The 21,221-nt window shown below is 39.9% G+C and overlaps 1 protein-coding gene across 1 annotated transcript; it reads right to left on the bottom strand.

Moving 5' to 3' along the window:
- Positions 1-36: 36 nt before the first annotated feature.
- Positions 37-16,439, bottom strand: LOC311287520 (solute carrier family 12 member 3-like). Its single transcript, XM_084404409.1, has 26 exons — positions 16,188-16,439; positions 15,961-16,050; positions 15,473-15,548; positions 15,194-15,289; positions 14,820-14,959; positions 14,404-14,514; positions 14,203-14,314; positions 13,033-13,163; positions 12,847-12,931; positions 12,569-12,729; positions 10,324-10,431; positions 10,120-10,243; positions 9,933-10,034; positions 9,383-9,538; positions 9,178-9,277; positions 8,989-9,100; positions 7,953-8,087; positions 7,766-7,872; positions 7,584-7,666; positions 7,395-7,478; positions 5,836-5,934; positions 3,172-3,283; positions 3,008-3,094; positions 2,788-2,920; positions 2,379-2,446; positions 37-1,961 (listed from the first exon to the last, which is right to left on the bottom strand). The coding sequence occupies exons 1-26, from the start codon at positions 16,431-16,433 to the stop codon at positions 1,823-1,825; spliced, it is 2,997 nt and encodes a 998-aa protein (XP_084260535.1). The 5' UTR covers positions 16,434-16,439; the 3' UTR covers positions 37-1,822.
- Between the last annotated feature and the right edge of the window lie 4,782 nt (positions 16,440-21,221).

Here is a 21,221-nt window from a genome sequence, read left to right as displayed (position 1 = left end):
TATCCTGGCTCTTTAAGGCAAAGACACTTCAGGCAAAATGCATAGTTTTTTTTTTATAAAATGTGTGAGATTTTTTGGCTAGTTTGCTTTTTATCAAATGTCTTATTTCAGACTTCCAAAAAAAAAAACATTCAAAATACACTTTTAAGTGTTTATTTTATTTTGTCTATTTGCATCTGTAGATTTCATTTACAATGCATATCTTTAAAAGACTTTTTCTCAAAAAGTTTTTTTTCTAGACTTCAGCAGCACTTGCATACACCAAAATTTACAGTTTTATTCTTATCCATATTCTAAAGGTTTTTACTGAGGGGTTTGTTCATATATAATTCATATCATTTTATACAACATTGTATTACTAAAAACATGGTGCAAATTATTTGTGTCTGTCTGTTGAGAGTATTTTCTGATTTATGCGGTGATAAAAAGAGATATCCAAAATCCCCTCTATAAAAACTGTAATCTGTAACAAAATCAAACAATAAGTTTTAACCTGGCTTTATCCAACGTTCAGATTTATGTTCTGGAAATGTATGCAAGTTAGTGCATATTTCATTACATATTTATGAATAACATTTCAGAAAAAAATTTATTACAAAAAAAATTGCAGTTCTTAAATGTAATCAATCAACTATGGTGATAATATCTATTAATCTGTTTTAACCCTTTTTACCTATGGTGTCTTGCCTTAATGTGTCGACTCACTTGGCCATGTGCAGTTCATAGATTTTGCTTGTCGTTTGTTGCAAAAAAAAAAAAAAACCTTTAAAATAAGCTACAGCAGCCTCAAACACTTATCACACTTTAAAATATGTGCATACAATTTATATAACATGTATTATATATAAAATATATTACACTTTATTATTAAATATACTACATGAGTTAATGCATTTGCTTTTTCAGTGTATCAAATGTGTGTTTTGCCTTATTCGTTGTGCTAATTTATCCTCTTGCTTAAGCTCATTATACAGTATGTATTATTGTATTTCTAATTTTTCTTTTTGCTGTGAACTTGAACCCATGTCTGTGTCAAGGTCTTGTATGGTGAAGGGCTGAAGTTACTAGAGTTAAAGTGTAATTTAAATAATTTGTCATTTTAATTATGTGATAAATACTGTAATATCTTAATTTTTTTAATTATAATTTTATTGAAAGGGGGCCATTACACAGAAACAGAAACACTCCATGCAATCTGAGTTTATTTCAGCTGTAGTATAAATTCTGTAAGTTGTGATGCTTAAAATCTTTTATTTCTAAGTGATTGAACAACTTTTATAACATGTTTTTTTTTTTTTTCCTACTTGGTGTAATGAGGCAATCAATGGAAATTGAGATGTTCATCATTGTGCTAAATTATATATTTTTTTCACATTGAAAAGCAGATCAATAACATACTTGTAATTCATAATGATCTAGTATTTATATGCAGTCAAAATGTAAAATTGTCTCAAATTTTCATTATAATATTTTGGTCAATGAAATGTAATTTTACAAAGCAAGAACAAATAAACATTTTAAAATATTATAATTTTGTCTTGTTTAAATTGCATGAAACAAAGTTTCATTGCTTCCCTCCACCAGCATAACTGCACTGTATTTCCACTGTATTCTTTCAAGTCGACTCCTCAGAGATTACACAGCCATATGAACATGTGATATAAATATACATCCGCAGTAATACAATCAATTAAGCAGCTGATTTCAGTTCAACAGGTCTAATTCACAGCAAGTTTAACATCTTCACATGATTGAAACTGACAGCAGCTTCACCTGCAGGAATTATTGTGTTTAATGATGAACTCGCATTAATGTGAGTGTTTTACTGGCAGTAGAAGGTCATGACGTTCTCTTGGTTTCCTCGTATGAGCAGGGCGGGACAGTGGATGCCGTAACTCAGCGCTTCCACCCAGGCCATATAGAGAGAACTGGGACAGTTGACATCAGGGACTGGAAGAGAACTGAAACACACACACACACACACACACACACACACACACACACACACACACACACACACACACACACACACACACACACATTACTGACGAAGAGACATTAAACATACACACTACCAATCAAACACCTACTTAGATGCTTCATAGTTCATTTGAGAGACAAATACAAACTGTGCTTATGAAGAGAGAAAAAAAAAAATCTAAAATCAAAAGTGTTATGTTAACATTAGTTCATTCACTGAAATAATATGAACCGATAATGAACATTTGTATTTTTTATTTCACTAATATTAACAAATGAGAACATTTTGTAAAGTGTTACCAATTTTAGTTAGTTTTAGTGTTTTGGTCATTTTTATTAGTTTTCATTTTATTTTAGTGTTTATTTTACTGTTAATTTTATTTCAAATCTATACTCACATTACAACTAAAGCAGCATGTATGGAGTTCTTCTTGATGATCTCGTTTAGTCTCACCGACCTCTCCAACTGAAAACAAAAGATAGAGGAACTGATGGATGTTAGAACTGAACTTTCTGGCAAGTTATGAACAAACATTTTTCCAGTAACATTAACAGAATGTTCATTCAAAGTAGTGAATAGTTAATAATGTTCTCAAAACATTAGCACAAAATAGCACAAAAACCTTTTATATATCGTTTATGGAATGTTTTTATCTGAAATTTTCAATTGAACATTCGTCTAGTTTCAGAACATTCAGAAAACATTAAAAAGTAATGTTCCCATAATGTTTGAAGCATGAAAAAAACTGAACATTCGCTTAACATTTGTACAACCAAGAAAACACACACACACACACACACACACACCTTGGGTTTTATGGCCTCCAGGTCTTTGTCGGAAACTTTCCATGGACTCAGTCTCTTGAGCTCCTGTACGTCTCCTCCAGCCTGTTCCTCACTCAGCATGAAGGGGGCGATGGTTTCCTCGTACCGCTGCAAACTACAGGAACAGAGAGCAAGCAAACCACAACAGTTTCTACAAACCTGCATGTTTTTGTCTGCATGTTTACTTGTGCACGTTTCTCACTTTTTAGCTAGAGGAGCTTTATCCACGTCTGTTATCACGACAATGTCCTCGATCTCCAGTCGGAATCTCTTCAACAGCATTTTCATGCTGAAATGAGAAACACATTGACTTGTCTGCATATCAAAACTATCTAGTTAAGAAATGATGATCATCTACACTCTTACTCTTTACGGTCTTCCTTCATGGTCTCCTGGTCTCCTAAGACAAACACTCTGATTTTGCACTTTTTCCAGCGGTTTCTTCTGGTCAACAAATACGGGACTAAAAGAGTCAGACCTGAAAGAGAGCAACAGCCTTCAGAATAATAAAATGGGAACGCAAACTGTAGAAAAGTGGGTTCGACTGCCCACCTTCTGGACGAGGAACTGTCCAAGATGTCATACAAAGAAAATGATGGTCCAACTCGCAGCTACACTATGGTGCAATGGTGGTGTGAGTAGCGTGAAAACCACAAAGTGCAAAGTATTTACTGAAGGGATAAAATTACAAAGTAACAAAACAAATACTTCCAACACAAAAGAGAACAAACTCCAAAAATATGTCCACGTATCCACTATATACTTCACAGGTGTTGATTCGTTCGTGGCTCACTCAATCACTCATCCAGCCTACCGAGAGAAAAAGTTCCAGCGTTTGGGTGCTCTTTTAAAGACCAGGCTCCTCCCCTTTAGGAGCCTACCAATAACAGGTGAGTATGGTAAATGTATTCACATATAAATAAACATTTACTACACATATATTACCATATGTGACATACAAACATAAAAATAAGAAAGACAATGATATAAAGCATCCAATACATTCACAAGTGATCACCCTCAACATGCACAAACAATAACGGCCTCCCCCTCGTGAGGCACAAATAGTTTAGTCGGCTTCCGGTGTCGGCGGGAGCTATCTATAGCAGCATAAAGGTGATGCGCACTCAGCGCTTGTTTTCGCCGCCGCCTCCGACTCGTAATTCAACAACACTCAACATGTAACAGGTATGACATACAATACAACACAATCCAGTGACGTACCTCAACATTTACAACAAACTTATCAAATGTTTGAATGTCCGAGTATGTATTATGGCCAGGAAATACTGCGTGAATGAATGTAATGTCTGTGAGCTATATAACGCCATGTGCACCTGTCTCTCTATAGCGAAAGCAAAACGGAGGGAAAAGGAATGTAAGTGGATGTTAAAGTGTGTGCCAGTGTTATTTCACCGCCAGATCAGGTCCCCTTTTTCACACTACCTTCCTCCTCTCCAGGCTGCGCACTGTTCGGATACCGAGACAGGTAGTCAGCGATAACATTCATCCTGCCAGGTATGTAGCGGACCTTGTAGCGGAAGGGCCAAAGTGCCAAATACAGGAGGCTGTCAAGGGACCACTTGACGGCGAGGCACACTTTCTCAATGGTTGAATATCTTGTTTCTCTAGGCAACAGTTTGCAGCTGAGGAACACCACCTGTTTCTCTGCCTCAGTGGTCCCCTGGGCCAGGACAGCTCCTATGCTGGAACAAGGAACCACTGGGTGAAATCAGGAATTTGCAGGGCTGAATGTGAACAGATATTTTCTCAGGGTTCTGAATGCTATCTCACAGTCCTCTGTCCAAGGTACGGGGTTCCTCAGCATTTTAGCCAGTAGGTTGGTCAGTGGAGTGGCGATGGAGGCAAACTCCGGGATGAATCTCCTGTACCATCCCACAAGGCCCACAAAAGGACCTCACTTCTTTCTTTGTCCTAGGCCTCGGGCTGCGGTGAATCACCTCCATTAAGCAGACCTGTGGTGTACCTGTCCCCTGATCTTGAACAGAAGCAAGCACTTAAACTCAAAGACATTGTTGTGCTACACCAGGGCACAGTGACAGAGGTCACAAGTCACACACCAGGTATACCCATCATCCTCCACAGCAGATGAAGAAGAGTGGCTTCGACCAGTCATGCGATTGGATCAGCATGTGATGGTTCATTGGAGTGTGTGGCCAGACAGTTATGACTCACTTAAATCAGCAAATGTGGAGGAACCTCCAGACCCAGACAAGTGCTTGAAGTTTCATGCCAGATGGATTCTTGACACTGACAAATATAATGAGTGGATGTACGAGGAAGATTATGTGATTGACGAGAATGGGAATAGTATGAGTTTCCACAGGCGTATCTAACAAAGCACAGAGAAACCTGTGAAGAAGCGCCGGCACTCCCCCTCTCCACCATACTCTGAGTCTAAAAAGTAGGGAGGAAAGAAAAGCTCAGGGGTGTAAAGAGGCGTGGACAACCAGAAGAGGCCGGAGCCAGAGGAGGATCTCACAAAAGACATGGAGGATCCCACGCCAGTCCCTAACATGGAGGAGGTCATTCTGCCTAAAAATGTGAACCTGAAAAAAAGACAGTGAAAACACTCCAGTTAAAGGAGGGATCATGGCTGATTTAGATGACCAAGAAGAGGACCTGCTCTCTGGTGTCAGAGATGAGGAAGATCAGAGGGAGTTTGGCCGCGGGATGGAGGGGGAGGAGAGTGCCACAAAGCAAACCAATCACATTATTGTGCCCACCTATGCCTCTTGGTTCGACTACAACTGTATTCATCATATAGAGAGACGAGTTCTGCCCGAGTTCTCGAGAGCAAGAGAAGAGGCCACGCCAGAGTTGTTCAGTGCTGAAGGTTTATCAGTCCCCCTTGAGCTTTGACTGCCTTTACCAGACCAAAACCATGTTGGTCCAGCAGCTAGACCAATGCCAACCCAGACTGAACCAGTTTAGAACTTCATGCCGTGTTGTTGTTTTTTTTTTTTTTTCACAGTGAGTTTAAGTATCATTCATGCAGTCGTATCTCACCTCCATCATCAGAGATCCAGTAGATGTCAATGGTCTTCCTGCCCTGTTTCGTCTGAAACACTGACCTGACTTGATCGTTCGAGCCATCATCAGAAATATCTGGATGGGGAGTCAAAAAAGGGGTCATATCCCACCAAATAAAGCTTGATTGAAACAACACGGCTTTCTTGATTATAATGGAAGCATTCTGATTGGCTGACTGAGTGATGACATCAGGGGCCCTATTTTAACGATCTGAAACGCAAGTGTCAAAGCGCAAAGCGCAAGTAACTTTGTGGGCGGGTCTTGGCGCTGTTGCTATTTTCCCGGCGGGATAAATGACTCTTGCGCCTGGCGCAAATCTAAAAGGGGTTGGTCTGAAGTAGCTTCATTATTCATAGGTGTGGTTTGGGCGTAATGTGAAATAAACCAATCAGAGCGACATCTCACATTCCCTTTAAGAGCAGGCGCGCTTGTTCTAAAGCGAATTCCTATTATAACGGCGGATTTGCCAGGCGCACGCGAGGAGCGGTTCACAGCCGAGGAGACCGATTTTCCCATCAGGGACGTTGGGGATGGAGAAACACACCCAAATTAACTTCGGTTAAACAGGCGTATGATAATTTGGGTAAATGTGTAAGCTAGATGTATGCTTTTATAATAAACTGTCTATCTATCTATCTATCTATCTATCTATCTATCTATCTATCTATCTATCTATCTATCTTTCGTAATAATGTATGATTTGCAAAAATGATAACTGCTGCGTCTGTGTGTAGATGAGAGAATCAAAGTGTATGCGCATTGTGCACACGCTACATTGATTAAGGCCAAGCATGCGCCCTTAAAATAGCATATTAATAACATGCGCAACGCGCCACTGACTTTAAACTGGTTTTTTTTTCGGTTAGTGGCGCAATTGTTTTCTAAACCTGTAAAATAGCATGAGGGAACGTTTGCGCCGGAACACGCCTCCTCTTTGCGCTGAACCGCCCCGGGGAGCGCAAGTGTATTTCTTAGTTAACCGACGTGCTTCTGTGGAGGGAAAAGTCCGCTTTGCGCGGGTGCAAAATAGGAATGATACATGCATCCGTGTACAAAGTCAATTGCGCTGGGTGCAAGATAGGGCCCCAGGTCTTGAAGTGTTGATTATAACATTCTATTATTTAATGTTCTATTAGATTATGATTGTTTAAGGCCCGTTCACACCAAGAATAACTGTAAGGATAACTATAACGATAACTATTTTAGCATCCACAACAACGCAAAGTATCATTCTGTTTATTATAAGCGCATGCTACATTTTTGTCGTCTGCCACTTTTTCTGATCAAGCTCTTTAAAGTAAAGTTGAATCTGATTGGCTGTCAGTGTTTTTATCATTTATAGGCAGGAAAAAATTATTCTGAAAATTATTCAAATGATCAATCCTTCCTCTGTGTCATTATTCATTATAGTTGTGTTGTGTTGTGGACTCAATTATTTCACATTTATCATAATCATCATAGTTATTGACCTGGGTGTTAAATGTCCTCAGTGTTTGTCAAATTATATTTATGAGCGCAGAAAAAAGACTGGTTACCTGAATTTCGGTCTGTCTCATCATTTTCGGATTGCTTGACTTCATCTGCGTCGAATGCCGGATTGTCTATTGCTGATGATCGGCCTTCAGCCAAAAACAAAAAAAACACATCAAATGCAGTTTATGCCTCAAACTGCAGTGCCAATCCATTTTCAAGTCATTATACTGTAGAAAACACACAGTACACACCTGAACTCTCCAACGCATCCGTAACGTCCAATCCATCCATCATTCTCAGAATCGCGATGCCGTAGCTGGAGTCAAACGCATCGCTGAACAAAAAACATTAAACAACATCAATATACAAAGAACTGCATGACAAATAAACTGATATTTGTAAACAAAAACAGCATAACAGCATCTGAAGTCACCTGATGGTGTTGACGTAGTCCTGTAAACTCTCAGGTTTACATTCTTTCCAGTTCATCTTGAATCCCAATACAAGAGTGTTCGGCTTCAGTTTACCAAGACCTGAAGCCTAGAAAGATGATTGAGTCTTTGAGAAGGATGTAATGAGGAGAAGAAAAAGGTGTTAGGACAGATTAGCGAAGGTCTTACCTGCATGAGATTGTACGCGCCCTCTTTCAGACTGTCGGCATTGAAGGACGTGTAGAAAGAACGAACCTTCCTCTGATTCAGCCAGTCCACCAGCATATCGGTGCTGTGCTGCGGAAAACTGGACTTCTCGTCCTCCTGAAAGCATGAGAGCGCAATAAACCCATGACACCTTCACATCTTGAGTGCGCACTGAATAAGCCGTTTGATGTTAAAATTCAAGGAGAATCAGCTATACTAAGCAAATGTGTAGCGATCTGGTTTCTGTAAATCATGTATGACCTTTCCCCTATTTTCTCCGAATGAAACATGAAACTCACCGAGTGGTCAGGGGTGTTCACTGATATAGTCACACAAACATCGCTGCAAAAGATGCTTTCCAACAGGTTTTATCGTAGTTTTTGTTCAACTCCATTGACTTGTACTGGATGTCCAATGACTTGTATTGGATGTGCTGTGAGGTACGGTATTACTCCGCCACCAACTGGGCTGGAGTGTCTATTATTCAAGCTCTCAACAGAAGAATGTACGGGTGTGAGGCGTTTGGAAAAATAGGTCAACAGTTTTACAACGAATGGTAAAACACCTGTTGGAAAGCATCTTTTGCAGCGATTTTTGTGTGAGCATATCAGTGAACACCCCTGACCACTCGGTGAGTTTCACGTCTTTGTAAACGAAAGTTTAATGCGTTTTAGGAAGGATTGTTCCAGTGCACATATGCAGCCATTCTGTAGGTGGAGGGGAAAGCGAAAGAAACCTAAAATTCTCGGGACAGCAGCAGCATCCAAATTTTAATCTTACCCGTTCTATTTCATCAGAAACGATCTGTAAACAGGGCTTTAAGTGTAAAATACCGAACTTGTCCTTTAAGGATATCAACCCTGGGCCAGAGTTACTAAGTTTTGCACAAAAGGAAAACATCTTTATATAAGAAATTATAGGAATTTTGTATTTAATTTTGAATTTAACACATACATTATCATGTTCATATTGCCAGTTTAACAGTGTGCATTAAAAATGGCCCAGCTCAAGTTCTTACCATGATAATGTTCCCACAGATCATAAGGCTGATGTTTTTGGTGAAAGTGCCCACAAAGTCCACCAGAGCGGGACGGGTGTTCGGAGGGCCAGTCAGAACGAGACACTGAGGCCTAAGAGAGAGCTTATCATGAGCGGCTGGTGTATTGTGATCAGATCAGATTGGTAATACTTACTTTTACAGTCTCACCTGTAGTTTTTGACATGATCACTCACACCAGTCAGAGACATTGAGAAGGACAAAGCCATATTGTAGAAACTGGCCTGATAAGATGAGCCCCAGTTAATCTCTGGACACACGATCAGACAACAGTCAATGCATTCAAATAACTGAAGATAAATTATGCTTTATTAATCTTAATTGGAAAAAGTCATAATATGCATCATATACACACGAGGCTTGTTATAGGTGACGTAGCCTAAGAGGCAGAGGACGATAGCGGACGTGACAAGAGCGGCCCACCATGTGAACAGAAACATGAGGACAATAGACAAGAAAGCAGCAAACAGAGACGTCCACGGATTGAAGTAACGGAACTGCGGCCGCCAGCCTGTGAGAGACAGACGACAAACACGAATATTAGCCACAGATTGTGGACTAAATCATTGTAAACATATATTTTAACCCCATTTTCAGTCTCTCACAGAGCATGATGAACTTTATATCTTAATTTCCATTCATTTATTAATAATCATATTACAATTAAAAAAAAGTGTCTAAACTTAACCGGAGCATAATTCTGAATGGCTGTTTTATAAAAAATATTGCCTCAAATGGTAACAAAAGATCTAAGATCAAAAGAATACAAATAAATTCTTTTCTTTTTTATTTTTTTATGAAAACATTTTAATATTTATTTATTTGGTTATTTACATATAGTTTGTCTGCTAATCCAGTCTGTAATTTATACAGTTCAAAACTGATGATGATGATGAAGTTCTCACCAGGTGATCTGGTGACCGTCGCATGGAAGCAGCTGAAGTTGATGAGGCCGTAAGAGCAGAGGAAGAAGTTGGAGATCAGAGGAGCGATTGTGTTCAGATCACCTGAAAAGACCAATGACACCAAATGTTAAAGCATCCACAGGGAGAAACACCTCAGTAACTGATCTGGAGGAGATCCAGGATTCACCAATAAGGATGAAAGCCAAAGCGATGGTGAACATGAGCATGTATCCTCGTAAAGGCTCGTTGTTTTTCCCATAACCTTTCCCGAAGAAGCCAATGTAGGGGTAGATGTTATCCTTACACAAACACTGAATGAAAACACACACAATGTCACAATCAACTGTATTCGAGATAAACAACATTATCATTAAACCGTTACATCATCTACCTGAAAAATTTTAGGTGCAGACACTAAGAAACCCAGCGCTGACGACAAGGTGGCGGCAAAGATCCCGATGGTAATCAAATGGCCAGTTCCTGAAACAGTGGTAAGAATCTGGAGAAAAACAGCCTTAGTTATCTATCCAATCATCCATCCATCCAATCATCTATCCATCTATCCATTAAGCCATCCATCTATCTAGACAGTCAGCCATACTTTCATTCATCCATCCATCATCAGTCTATCTATTCATCTATCCATCCATTCAGCCATCAGTCCATTCATCCACCCATCCATCCATCCATTTATACATCCATCCATCTATCCATTCATCACAGTAAAATCCCTGTGTTAAATTAAATGTTTATATGTAAACCACTAGCAGAGTGTTAAATGTTACACTAAAGCAGTGTTAGATAATTAAATGAATCATTGAGTAATGATTGAGCATCACTGAAGACAACTGATGATAGCTTAATAAACAAATTACAGCTGGTCCAAAATGCAGCATCTAGAGTTCTTACCAGAACCAGGAAGTATGACCATATTAGCCCAGTTCTGTCAACACTGCACTGGCTCCCTATTAAACATTGTATACATTTTAAAATATTGTTGATCATTTACAAAGCACTAAATGATTTAGCTCTGCAGTACTTGAGTGAGCTCTTAACGCATTATAGTCTTTCACATCTATTGCGATCTCAAAATTCCGTCCAGTTGACAATAGAATATCAAAATCGACTGCTGGCGGTAGATCCTTTTCCTATTTAGCACCTAAACTTTGGAACAGTCTTCCTAACATTGTCCGGGAAGCAGACACACTCTTGTCAGTTCAAATCTAGACTAAAAACACATCTCTTTGACCTAGCATACACATAACACATTATAGACTTCTATAATTCAATGTTAGGCTGCATAGATTAGGTCAGCCGGAACCGGGAACACTTCCCATAAATCCTGATGTACTCGTTACATCATAAGAAGGATGGCGTCTATGCTAATATTAGTCTCTCTGTTTATCCGAGGTTTACCGCAGTCCACCGGATCCAGATATGGTGAAGGACCTGCGCCTGGACACGATGACAATGCAGTCCTGAAGTGTCAACCAGTCCCTCCTCTGTTCACTGAAGTCAGCCGGATACCGGCCGTATCCAGATCAGATGGGGGACCTGCACCTGGACCCATCCATGACGTATCCCTGAAGGTCCAGCCTCATCAGCCCCTGTGAAGGCCTCATCGACACGACAGCCATCGGCACTGATCCTCAACAAACTCGTCTCCATACCGGCGTGATGACTCCAACTTCCAACCAGATGGAACTGGATAAATATTCTGTATGTTCTGATCCAATCTGACTTCTGACCTGTAATGCTGCCTGGATCATAATCACACACTATTCGCTTGTTGGCCAGAGGAGAACTGGCCCCCGACTGAGCCTGGGTTCTCCCAATTTTTTTTCTCCTTTCTGTCACCTGATGGAGTTTTGGTTCCTTGCCACTGTTGCCTTGGCTTTTGGCTTGCTTGGTTGGGGACATTTAATATTCAACAAAATTATTGATCTGCCTTACTTAAGGTGGACGATGACGCAATTTTCTTCTTGAGACAAACTTTGTTGTATTATTCTCATGTTTTCACTGTGAAGCTGCTTTGATACAATATGTATTGTAAAAAGCGCTATATAAATAAAGGTGACTTGACTTGATAGCAAGCAGAATCCCTGAAGAATAGAGAAACACAAGAACTACAACTGACTTCCAGCCACAGCCTTACATCAAATCAACTGAAGATAAAATATTTCAAGATCTCAGCAGAGGAGGATTGAACAACTCCACAGACAGCATCACCAGCTTCACTTATTACTAACCAATTAAGAATTATTGAGAGATAACAGAGGTTTAGATGTTGATAATAGTTTTGTCATCATTATGGTGATCAGTGTTTGCTTTCGTTGGTCAGTTTGACTCTTTATATTTTAACGTTAGTTGTTCTCTGTCTGCTGTAAATGTGTTTGTTGTGGCAAGAACAAAATACGTTTTTAATAGTTTTACTTAACAGTAACAGCATAGCAACAGCAATGCCAAGGTCATGGGCTTGATTCCCAAAGAATATATGTACTGATAAAACCCCTTTAAAAATGTAGTGTCACTTCTCATTTTGTTAAATGCATTAGTGTGAATGTAAAATCTACTCCACCTTCCAGCATTCAGTTCACCAAACGTAAAATTTTTGCTAACAGGGTCGGAAGGCTCACTTGGAAGTTGTTTGCCAGTCCAGAGCTACATGTGTAGTTCTGTTCACACCGGTCAAAGTTCCAGCCAAATTTACAGCCCAGACCGCTGCAGTGAATCGAAGAGTTCGATAGCGCTAAACTATCGTTCAGAATGCCAGAAGCGTCTCTTACAACAGTTGAAGCTGAGGAGGAAGAGAGGAAGTGATTCAGTGAGGAGAACAGATCACCAATAAGACACACATTTCACTAATTGCATGAGTTTAAGATACAAAACAGAGCAGAAAAATGTCTAATCTCACCACATGTGATTGCGATAAATAAATAGCTCACGGTGGTCCAGAATATGGCCAGCAGAGTCCCTTTAGGAATCCCACCTGATGGATCCTGGAAAAACAAGGACAAACACACATAATTTCTTTAGCGTTTTAAAGGCACACTGACTTTCCTTTTATACATGCTCTACTCCTGAAAAATAATACGATTACCTTGAGATCTCCACAGATGTTGACACCAGACAGAATTCCTGTGGCAGAAGGGAAGAAGATGGAAAACATCCTGAAGAAAGAACCATCTTTACCCCGGAAGGAAGGCAGTAGGTTGGACATGAAAATTTCAGCTGGAAGAATAAAAACTGTGGTTAGGTTTAGCTGTACCTTCATCAAACGCTCTGGCTGTGATATTAACAATAACTTTTACAGTCTTGTGCTCTGTGGGACTTTTATGTTGTAGTTTCTCTGTGTCTAGTTTCTGTGTTCATTCATGTGTCCTTTTTTCTGTGGCCAGGTTGAAGGTTTTGTAGTCTTTTCCACTTTCATTAGTCTGTTCCAGGTGTATCAGTTTCCCTTGTTAAGCTTGTTTACCCCTCTGTTTAAATAGCCCTTGTATTCTCTGGTTCTCTGTCAGTCATTGTTTGATGTCATGCAGGTGTCTCCAGTTCCCTGTGGTTTCTTTGTTTTTCTCAGTGTTATATTGTTCCTGACTTATGTTATGATTGTTTATTTTCATTAAAATCTCCCTGCATTTGGGTCCCTCATCTCTGTCTGCCGTCTTTGATTCCCCGTCCCGTGACAACCTTCAAGATACAAGGATGAGTCTCTAATTTTTGGATAATCAGTGCCATAACTGCTTTAAAGAGGTCATATTATGACCTTTTACAAAGACTTGATTTCGGTTTTGGTCTCTAATGGAATAGGTTTTTATGCTTGAATGGTCAAAAACATTATTTTCCCCAAATTTGACAAACAGCTATTTAAAAAAAAACAAAAAAAAAAAAACATAATAGGTCCTCTTTGAAAACCAGAGCAGACAAGCATGATGTATCATGCTGCTTGAGGTTAGTTTATGCTGGTCTAGCTGATATACCACCATCATTTGATTATGTAAGTCATAATTCTGGGATAAAATGTAAAAGAAAATAATTATAATATCAAATGTCAAAATTATGACATGCCTATAATTCAGAATTATGTCATACTGTAGTTTTGACTTAGCTTATAATTATGATTTATCAAAGCATGATTTTTTGCATATGATGGAAATGGGCGTCCATTTCTTTCTTTATTGTCTTAGGACAAAATATCGACTCCCCAAATTATAAACAAAAGTTTACTGTATGCACTTAATGCCTGCATTAGATCTGGATCTTGTTTACTCACCCTGGTAGCCGAAAAATCCCACAGCCTGCTTCTCTGTGCTGGGGGGAAGGATCGTCCCAACAAAGTAATTAGCCAAGGAGAGCAAGAGTGCAATGAAGAACAGGATCTGAGCCTGTGGTAGAGCGAAAACCAAGAAGAACAAATGGCAGTCATGCCATCAAGTATTGGGAAACGAGCAAAGACAGGAGCAGGGGACCGTACCTTTGCCTCCCAGCTCATACCAGCAAATGTGATGCAGAGCAGGATGACGACAGTAATTGTCCCAATGATCCTCACGTCATTGACATCATCCACCATCTGAGCTTTATTGTCCTGAGAAAAGAGAAAACGATTGTGAGGGAGATAAAAACAGCGGTACTGAGAATTATATATATATATATATATATATATATATATAAATATATATATATATATATATTTTTTTTTTTATGTCAAAATTACTTGCTTTTCTTCATGCAAAATGTAATTTCTTCATTTTATTACATAACATTTTCTTCACAGAAAATATGGACAGTGTTTGGTAAAATGTTGAACTTTTTACTGCTTTTTCTTTCAAGCAGCTCTCTGAATTTCCTGAAACCCAACAATAAATACATTAATTTGTAAGTGTGTCTCACTTTCATAACATCTCTGACAGTCTCTGCAAAGCCCACTGTGTTGAGCGAACAGGCGAGAGCGTTGGCGAAGGCGAAGAGCAATCCGATGGGCGCTCCGAGCTCCGGACCCAGACTCCGAGAGATCATGAAGTACGTGCCACCTGGAGAAAAGATCATGGTTTGCTTAAAATAAAATTTAAATCTCCCTACATTTGTTTAAAACAAATAAAAATTATGCATTTCTTCCACATTTTTATTCTCAGGTGAAAAAACACAATGTCATGACAATTCGTAACTATTTTATATTTTGACGAATTGGTGGCTTATTCGTATGAATTCATTCGATCTCTTTAAAACATGTTGCTTTCTCATGGTAAACAATTCATTTGACTCACCAGAGTAGATCTTCCCGTTGGTGGAGATTGCAGACACTGATGTCGCCGTGATCGTTGTGATGGTGACAGACATAAGGATAATGACGTAGGTCAGAACTACAAGCAAAAAGGCAAAATTTAAGGCATTCCTGGGGCACATATGTAAAATGTCTGTGCAACTATAGATCCCTGAGAGAGGAAAAATGTTACTGTTTAAATGGCATTTAAGAAAGAAAGGTGACTTTGACTGAAGTTTGGGTATGAACTAAATAAAATAAACCAGATGAAGGATTGACTCACTGATTCCGGCTTGAGACGTGATCCACGGCAGCCGGAGGAACATAATGACTCCCCAGATGTTTAACATACAGCGAATCTGAAATGAATAGCAAAAAATTACAAACAAAAAAACCTCAAAACCATTCATATGCATTATGACCATTTGGGAGAGATTTACTTTATTATTTTGTTTGACAATGGGGTGAAAAGTGACCTGAAATTCACCCATATCTAGTCAGTTTAGAGGTATAAAACGGACAAATGGACAAATATGAACAGTTTAAGACATTTTGGGGCTTGTTGCCTTTTTTATTTGATAGGACAATGTGAGAGGAGACATTGGGAGAGTTTTGAATGACCCTAAGCACAAGGTTACAGCTCTAACATTGAGATGTCTTGAAACTTACTTCAGAGAAGTGGGAGACCTAAACATTAGCTCGCTATTTAACTTCTAGGAGAAACTTCTTGCGATGTTAAAGAGATCAAATATATGATTCATGGTTTCTCACCATGACTCCCAGAACCCATCCAAAGCGAACAAGCTTTACTTTGGGCCGTTCATCATCCTCTGGTTGTGGAGAAAGATCATCAGGATCCGGCTGTTGACAGAAACACACAGAAAATCAACACCAAATTTCAAAATGCTGCCATCCAAACTATATTATGTACAGTATTAATTTAGATTCAATTAGATGTTTTTTTTCTTTTTTCTTTTTTTCTTCAAATAACCACTTACTGGTTTGCGCAGAACATCCAGTGACGGTCTGGTGCTTTTTATACGTCCTGTCCACGTGTCTTTAGCGTAATATTCATATTTTGGCACGGGGTCAAGCGGATTGTAGAATGACATTTTTCTCTTGTCCTGCTCCTTCCCATAATCAAACTCTCCCATATCCACGGTAACACCTTGAGGCGGGATATTGTTGTCCGGGCGGCGCAGACCCGGGATTAAGTTTCTGATGCGATCAATATTTTTGACCATCGTGGATTCTGTGGTACTTTTGCCTGTGATTTTCCTGCCCCCTTCTGCCTAAATCCTTGTGAAGATCATAAAATGATCCTTCAGATCCACAGAAATCACACCAGACGATCACTGTGCTGAGTCATTCCACGCATCCAGCGAGCCGAGTGGACTTGAACTGACCTTCATCTGCTGTCAGAAAAAGTAGTTGCATTTTCTTTTATACCTTAATTGCATACAACTTGCATACACCCCCACAAACATACATTATGCATACACAGTCATTGTTGCAGAACCATGATTGGTGGTTATATTGTTTTCTCTAGCAATCTTTGAAATCTTGTTTGGAAAATGATCAACAGGCTGGTTTCACATAGATATTTCAAATAGAGACTGCCAAAAGCTAAACTCTTACTCAGTCAAGTAGAAAAAAAGTTGATTAATATAAAACTAGCCAACATTACAAGCAAGAAGCAAAACAAACACTGAAGTTTGGACATCTGAAGATCAGATCTCCTTCAGCCAAAGTCACCATCATAAATGAAATGATTCAGAATCAGAATCAGAATCAGAATCAGAAAGAGCTTTATTGCCAAGTGTGCTTGCACCCACAAGGAATTTTTCTTGGTACTGAAGCTTCCAGTGCACATATACAAATACAAATACAACAAGAACATAGTAATACAAATTCTAAGAATGAAAATATATAAAAAATAAATAAAAATAGTATAAAAGTAAAAAAGTAGGGTCACAGTTGGGTTTAGTCTGAATAAACATTTACAGATTATGAACATATTTACAGTATTTTGAGTAGTATGAATAATATAAATATCACCTGAATTAGAGAATATTACACTAGACAGTGGGAGTCTAGCGCATGTTACAGATTATAAACATATTTACAGTATTTTGAGTAGTATGAATAATATAGATATAAATATCACCTGAGTTTATTGCACTAGACAGTGGGAGTATTGCACTTACAGGCATATGCTTTGGGGGGCATGTTAAGTGTTCAGAAGGGAAATGGCCTGTGGAAAGAAACTGTTCCTGTGCCTGGAAGTTCTTGTGGCCAGTGATCTGTGTCGCCGTCCTGACGGTAACAGTTCAAACAGGGGATGTCCAGGGTGAGTGGAGTCTGTGATGATTTTACCTGCTCTCTTCCTCACTCTGGAAGAGTACAGGTCCTGGAGGGTTGGCAGGGGGGCACCAATAATCCTCTCTGCAGTCCGGACTGTCCGTTGTAGTCTCCTGATGTCCGATTTGGTAGCTGAACCAAACCAGACAGTGATGGAAGTGCTTAAGACAGACTCAATGACGGCTGAGTAGAACTGGATCAGCAGCTCCTGTGGCAGATTGAACTTCTTCAGCTGGCGAAGGAAGTACAGTCTCTGCTGGGCCTTTTTCACAATGGAGTCAATGTGATTTGCCCACTTCAGGTCCTGGGAGATGGTAGAGCCCAGGAACCTGAATGACTCCACTGCTTCCACAGTGCTGTTCATGATGGTGAGAGGAGGGAGTGCTGGGGGTTTTCTCCTGAAGTCCACGATCATCTCCACTGTTTTGAGTGTGTTCAGCTCAAGGTTGTTATAGCTGCACCAGACAGCCAGCTGTTCAACCCCCAGTCTGTAAGCAGACTCGTCACCATTTTGGATGAGACCAATGACAGTGATGTCGTCTGCAAATTTCAGGAGCTTGACAGAGGGGTCTTTAGAAGTGCAGTCATTAGTGTACAGGGAGAAGAGCAGTGGGGAGAGAACGCACCCTTGGGGGGCGCCAGTGCTGATGGTGAGGGTCCTGGATGTGAGTTTCCCCAGTCTCACTAGCTGCTGCCGGTCCGTCAGGAAGCTGGAGATCCACTGACAGAATGTGGATGGCATGGAGAGCTGAGTCAGTTTGGCTGTGAGAAGATCAGGGATGATGGTATTGAAGGCCGAACTGAAGTCCACAAATAAGATCCGTGCATAAGTCCCAGGTCTGTCAAGATGTTGCAGGATATAGTGCAGTCCCATGTTGACTGCATCATCCACAGACCTGTTTGCTCTGTAAGCAAACTGAAGGGGATCCATCAGGGGTCCGGTGATGTCCTTCAGATAGGCCAACACCAGTCTTTCAAACGACTTCATGACCACAGACGTGAGAGCGACAGGTCTGTAGTCATTAAGTCCAGTGATTTTAGTTTTTTTGGGAACCGGAATGATAGTGGATCGTTTGAAGCAGCAGGGAACTTCACACTGCTCCAATGATCTGTTGAAGATCTGCGTGAAGACTGGGGCCAGTTGGTCAGCACAGGCTTTTAGACAAGCAGATGAGATGCCGTCTGGGCCTGAAGCTTTCCTAGTCTTCTGTTTTTTGAAGACTCTGCTCACGTCCTCCACACAGACCTTAAGCTCAGGTTGGATGGCAGAAGGGGGGAGGAGTTGCAGGAGGTGATGGTGGATGTGTGAATTGCACATCAGGGCGGGTGTGAGGTGTGAGTATGGGCTTCTCAAACCTGCAATAGAATGCATTGAGAGTGTCAGCCAGTTGTTGATTCTCCACAGATGGGGGGGATGGTGATTTGTAGTTGGTGATGTTCCTCAGGCCTCTCCAGACTGATGCCGGGTCGTTGGCTGAAAACTGTTTTTTCAGCTTTTCAGAGTAGCTTCTTTTAGCAACTCTGATCTCCTTTGTCAGTTTGTTTCTGGCCTGGTTATACAAGATTTTATCCCCACTTCTGTAAGCATCCTCTTTGGCATGACGAAGCTGTTTGAGTTTCCCAGTAAACCATGGTTTATCATTAGTGAATGATAAGAATGTCCTGGTAGGAATGCATGTATCCTCACAGAAACTGATATATGATGTTACAGTATCTGTGAGCTCATCCAGATCGGTGGCTGCAGCTTCAAAAACAGTCCAATCAGTGCAATCGAAGCAGGCCTGTAGATCCTGTGGCATACAAGATGTAATCATGTTGATACAATCATCAACATGATTACAGATCATGTTGATGTGCAGACTGACACTTGATTAAGTTTACTGGTCTGAATGACTTGCATGTAGGCCTGGAAACTTGTCAATAACCTGGGATTTCCCAAGTTTATCCATCTGTTATCAGAGCAGCGTGCAACACCTCAAACCTGCTCACAAACCTCAAAGGAAAGAAAAAGACATAGATTATATTTTTAATACATCAGTTGACAATGATTAAATGGAAATAAATGGGTATGGGACTCTTGCTCAGACAATTCTAATTCATAGCTCATCAACTTTGTCTCAAATGTAGAAAAAACAGACCCAAATGAATCGATAGTTGTCCAACAGTAAGTGTCTAGTGCTATAAAATGAATGATTATATGGGAAATGTTTGAGTTCATATTCATATTGAGATCTCTGATCTTTGATGGCAGACTTTGGCAGATCTGAACACAATCTGAGAATTTGTTGAGATCGCTTTTGAAACGCTTGAGACATGTAAGATTGCTGTGAATAAAGATTACTAACTCAAAACAATAAAGGATGTATTGTGTTTTTTTTTTTCTGTTTGTAAATGAAGACTAAAATGTCATCTTTTAATATAATTTCATCATTTAATATTATGTATCTGTATTGTTTTATTTTGTATTATTATTCATAATCAGTTGTATTATCTTATTAAGTTAAAAATGCATGAGCTAGACTATAGATTGCATGAACCCATGTGTGCAAGGATCATATGTAAGGTCAGACACAGGGAGGGGACCTGGGAGGGAGATGAACATAGGAGTATGTGTGCAATGTAACATGTTCCAATGATAATGTACAGTTGGCATATTCTTTACAAGGAAAGGAATGTTTTCCACTGATGCAAATGTACCACAAATGTATACACTGAAGGACAGTTTACTAATATGGAAAGTGGATTGTACCATGTGCAAGCATGAGGTATATGTTACATTTTATACATAAGCAACATGTTTTTCTAGCCTGGTTCTACCAGACTCTCGTACATTTCATTTGTACAGAGAGTCTGGCCTCTCACCATTGACAAGCGTTAACTTCCTTGTAGGCGGGTATTCTGTTGAAGTTTAAAACTATTGGATCTGCCCAGAGTCACTCTGGATCTGCCATAACCAATCGCTAACCTTTGGTCGTGACGTAACCCTACAACTCAAACTAACGCACGACATCAACGTCATCGTTCTCAGCCACTCCCTCTGTTCGCTGATTGGGCCGCCAAAAATTTGGCCGGAGAAAACCAAAGTATACACCACAATCCCAGACGTAGTACTGAAGGGAAATAAAATTGAGCGGAAGTACGAAGGAGGGCGGAGCCAGGCTAATGTTGTTCTACCTTACAAGGAAGTTGTAAGTCCCTCAGTGGTGTATATAAGCTCAATCCTTACTGTACTACCTCATAGAAACACATAGACCTGGCACGAATCCAATATCTTTTCAAGTTTCTCTCCTGACACATATGAAGGATAAAGTAAAATAACTTCTTGGCAAAATAACTGTTGTCTGGTCCCGTGAATAAAAAAATAACGGGGAAAGGCTTAATTCCAAGTCTACAGTAAACATATAAAACTCATGAAAAGAGAAAGTAATTAAATACAGGTGCATGCATACAAAGACACACACACACACACTTTCACACGATTATAGTAAATCTGTAGCCTACAGACCAACAATAGGCTACTGTAGCCTGGATGGGCAATGCTTATGGAGACTTAATGAAGATTGTAAGAAGTGTTCTTTAAAATTACTGGTGCTTGGAGAAAGGGCACCCAGATAGCAACATTGTATCGGCCCAGATCCGGCCAACATCTGGCACTTGTGGAATGCGGATCT

This window comes from Rutilus rutilus, assembly GCF_951802725.1.
Source record: "Rutilus rutilus genome assembly, chromosome: 3".
NCBI classification, from domain to species: domain Eukaryota; kingdom Metazoa; phylum Chordata; class Actinopteri; order Cypriniformes; family Leuciscidae; genus Rutilus; species Rutilus rutilus.
The sequence above is the reverse complement of the archived record's forward strand: the minus strand, read 5'-3'. Positions and strand labels throughout refer to the sequence as shown.

Excerpts from the sequence above, each read along its gene's own strand:
- LOC311287520 (XM_084404409.1), bottom strand. The coding sequence starts at position 16,433 with ATGGTCAAAAATATTGATCGCATCAGAAACTTAATCCCGGGTCTGCGC. Across the intron at positions 9,539-9,932 it reads GACGGTCACCAGATCACCTG|GCTGGCGGCCGCAGTTCCGT; the intron begins GTGAGAACTTCA and ends TGTCTCTCACAG. Across the intron at positions 7,667-7,765 it reads GACTACGTCAACACCATCAG|CGATGCGTTTGACTCCAGCT; the intron begins GTGACTTCAGAT and ends TTTTTTGTTCAG.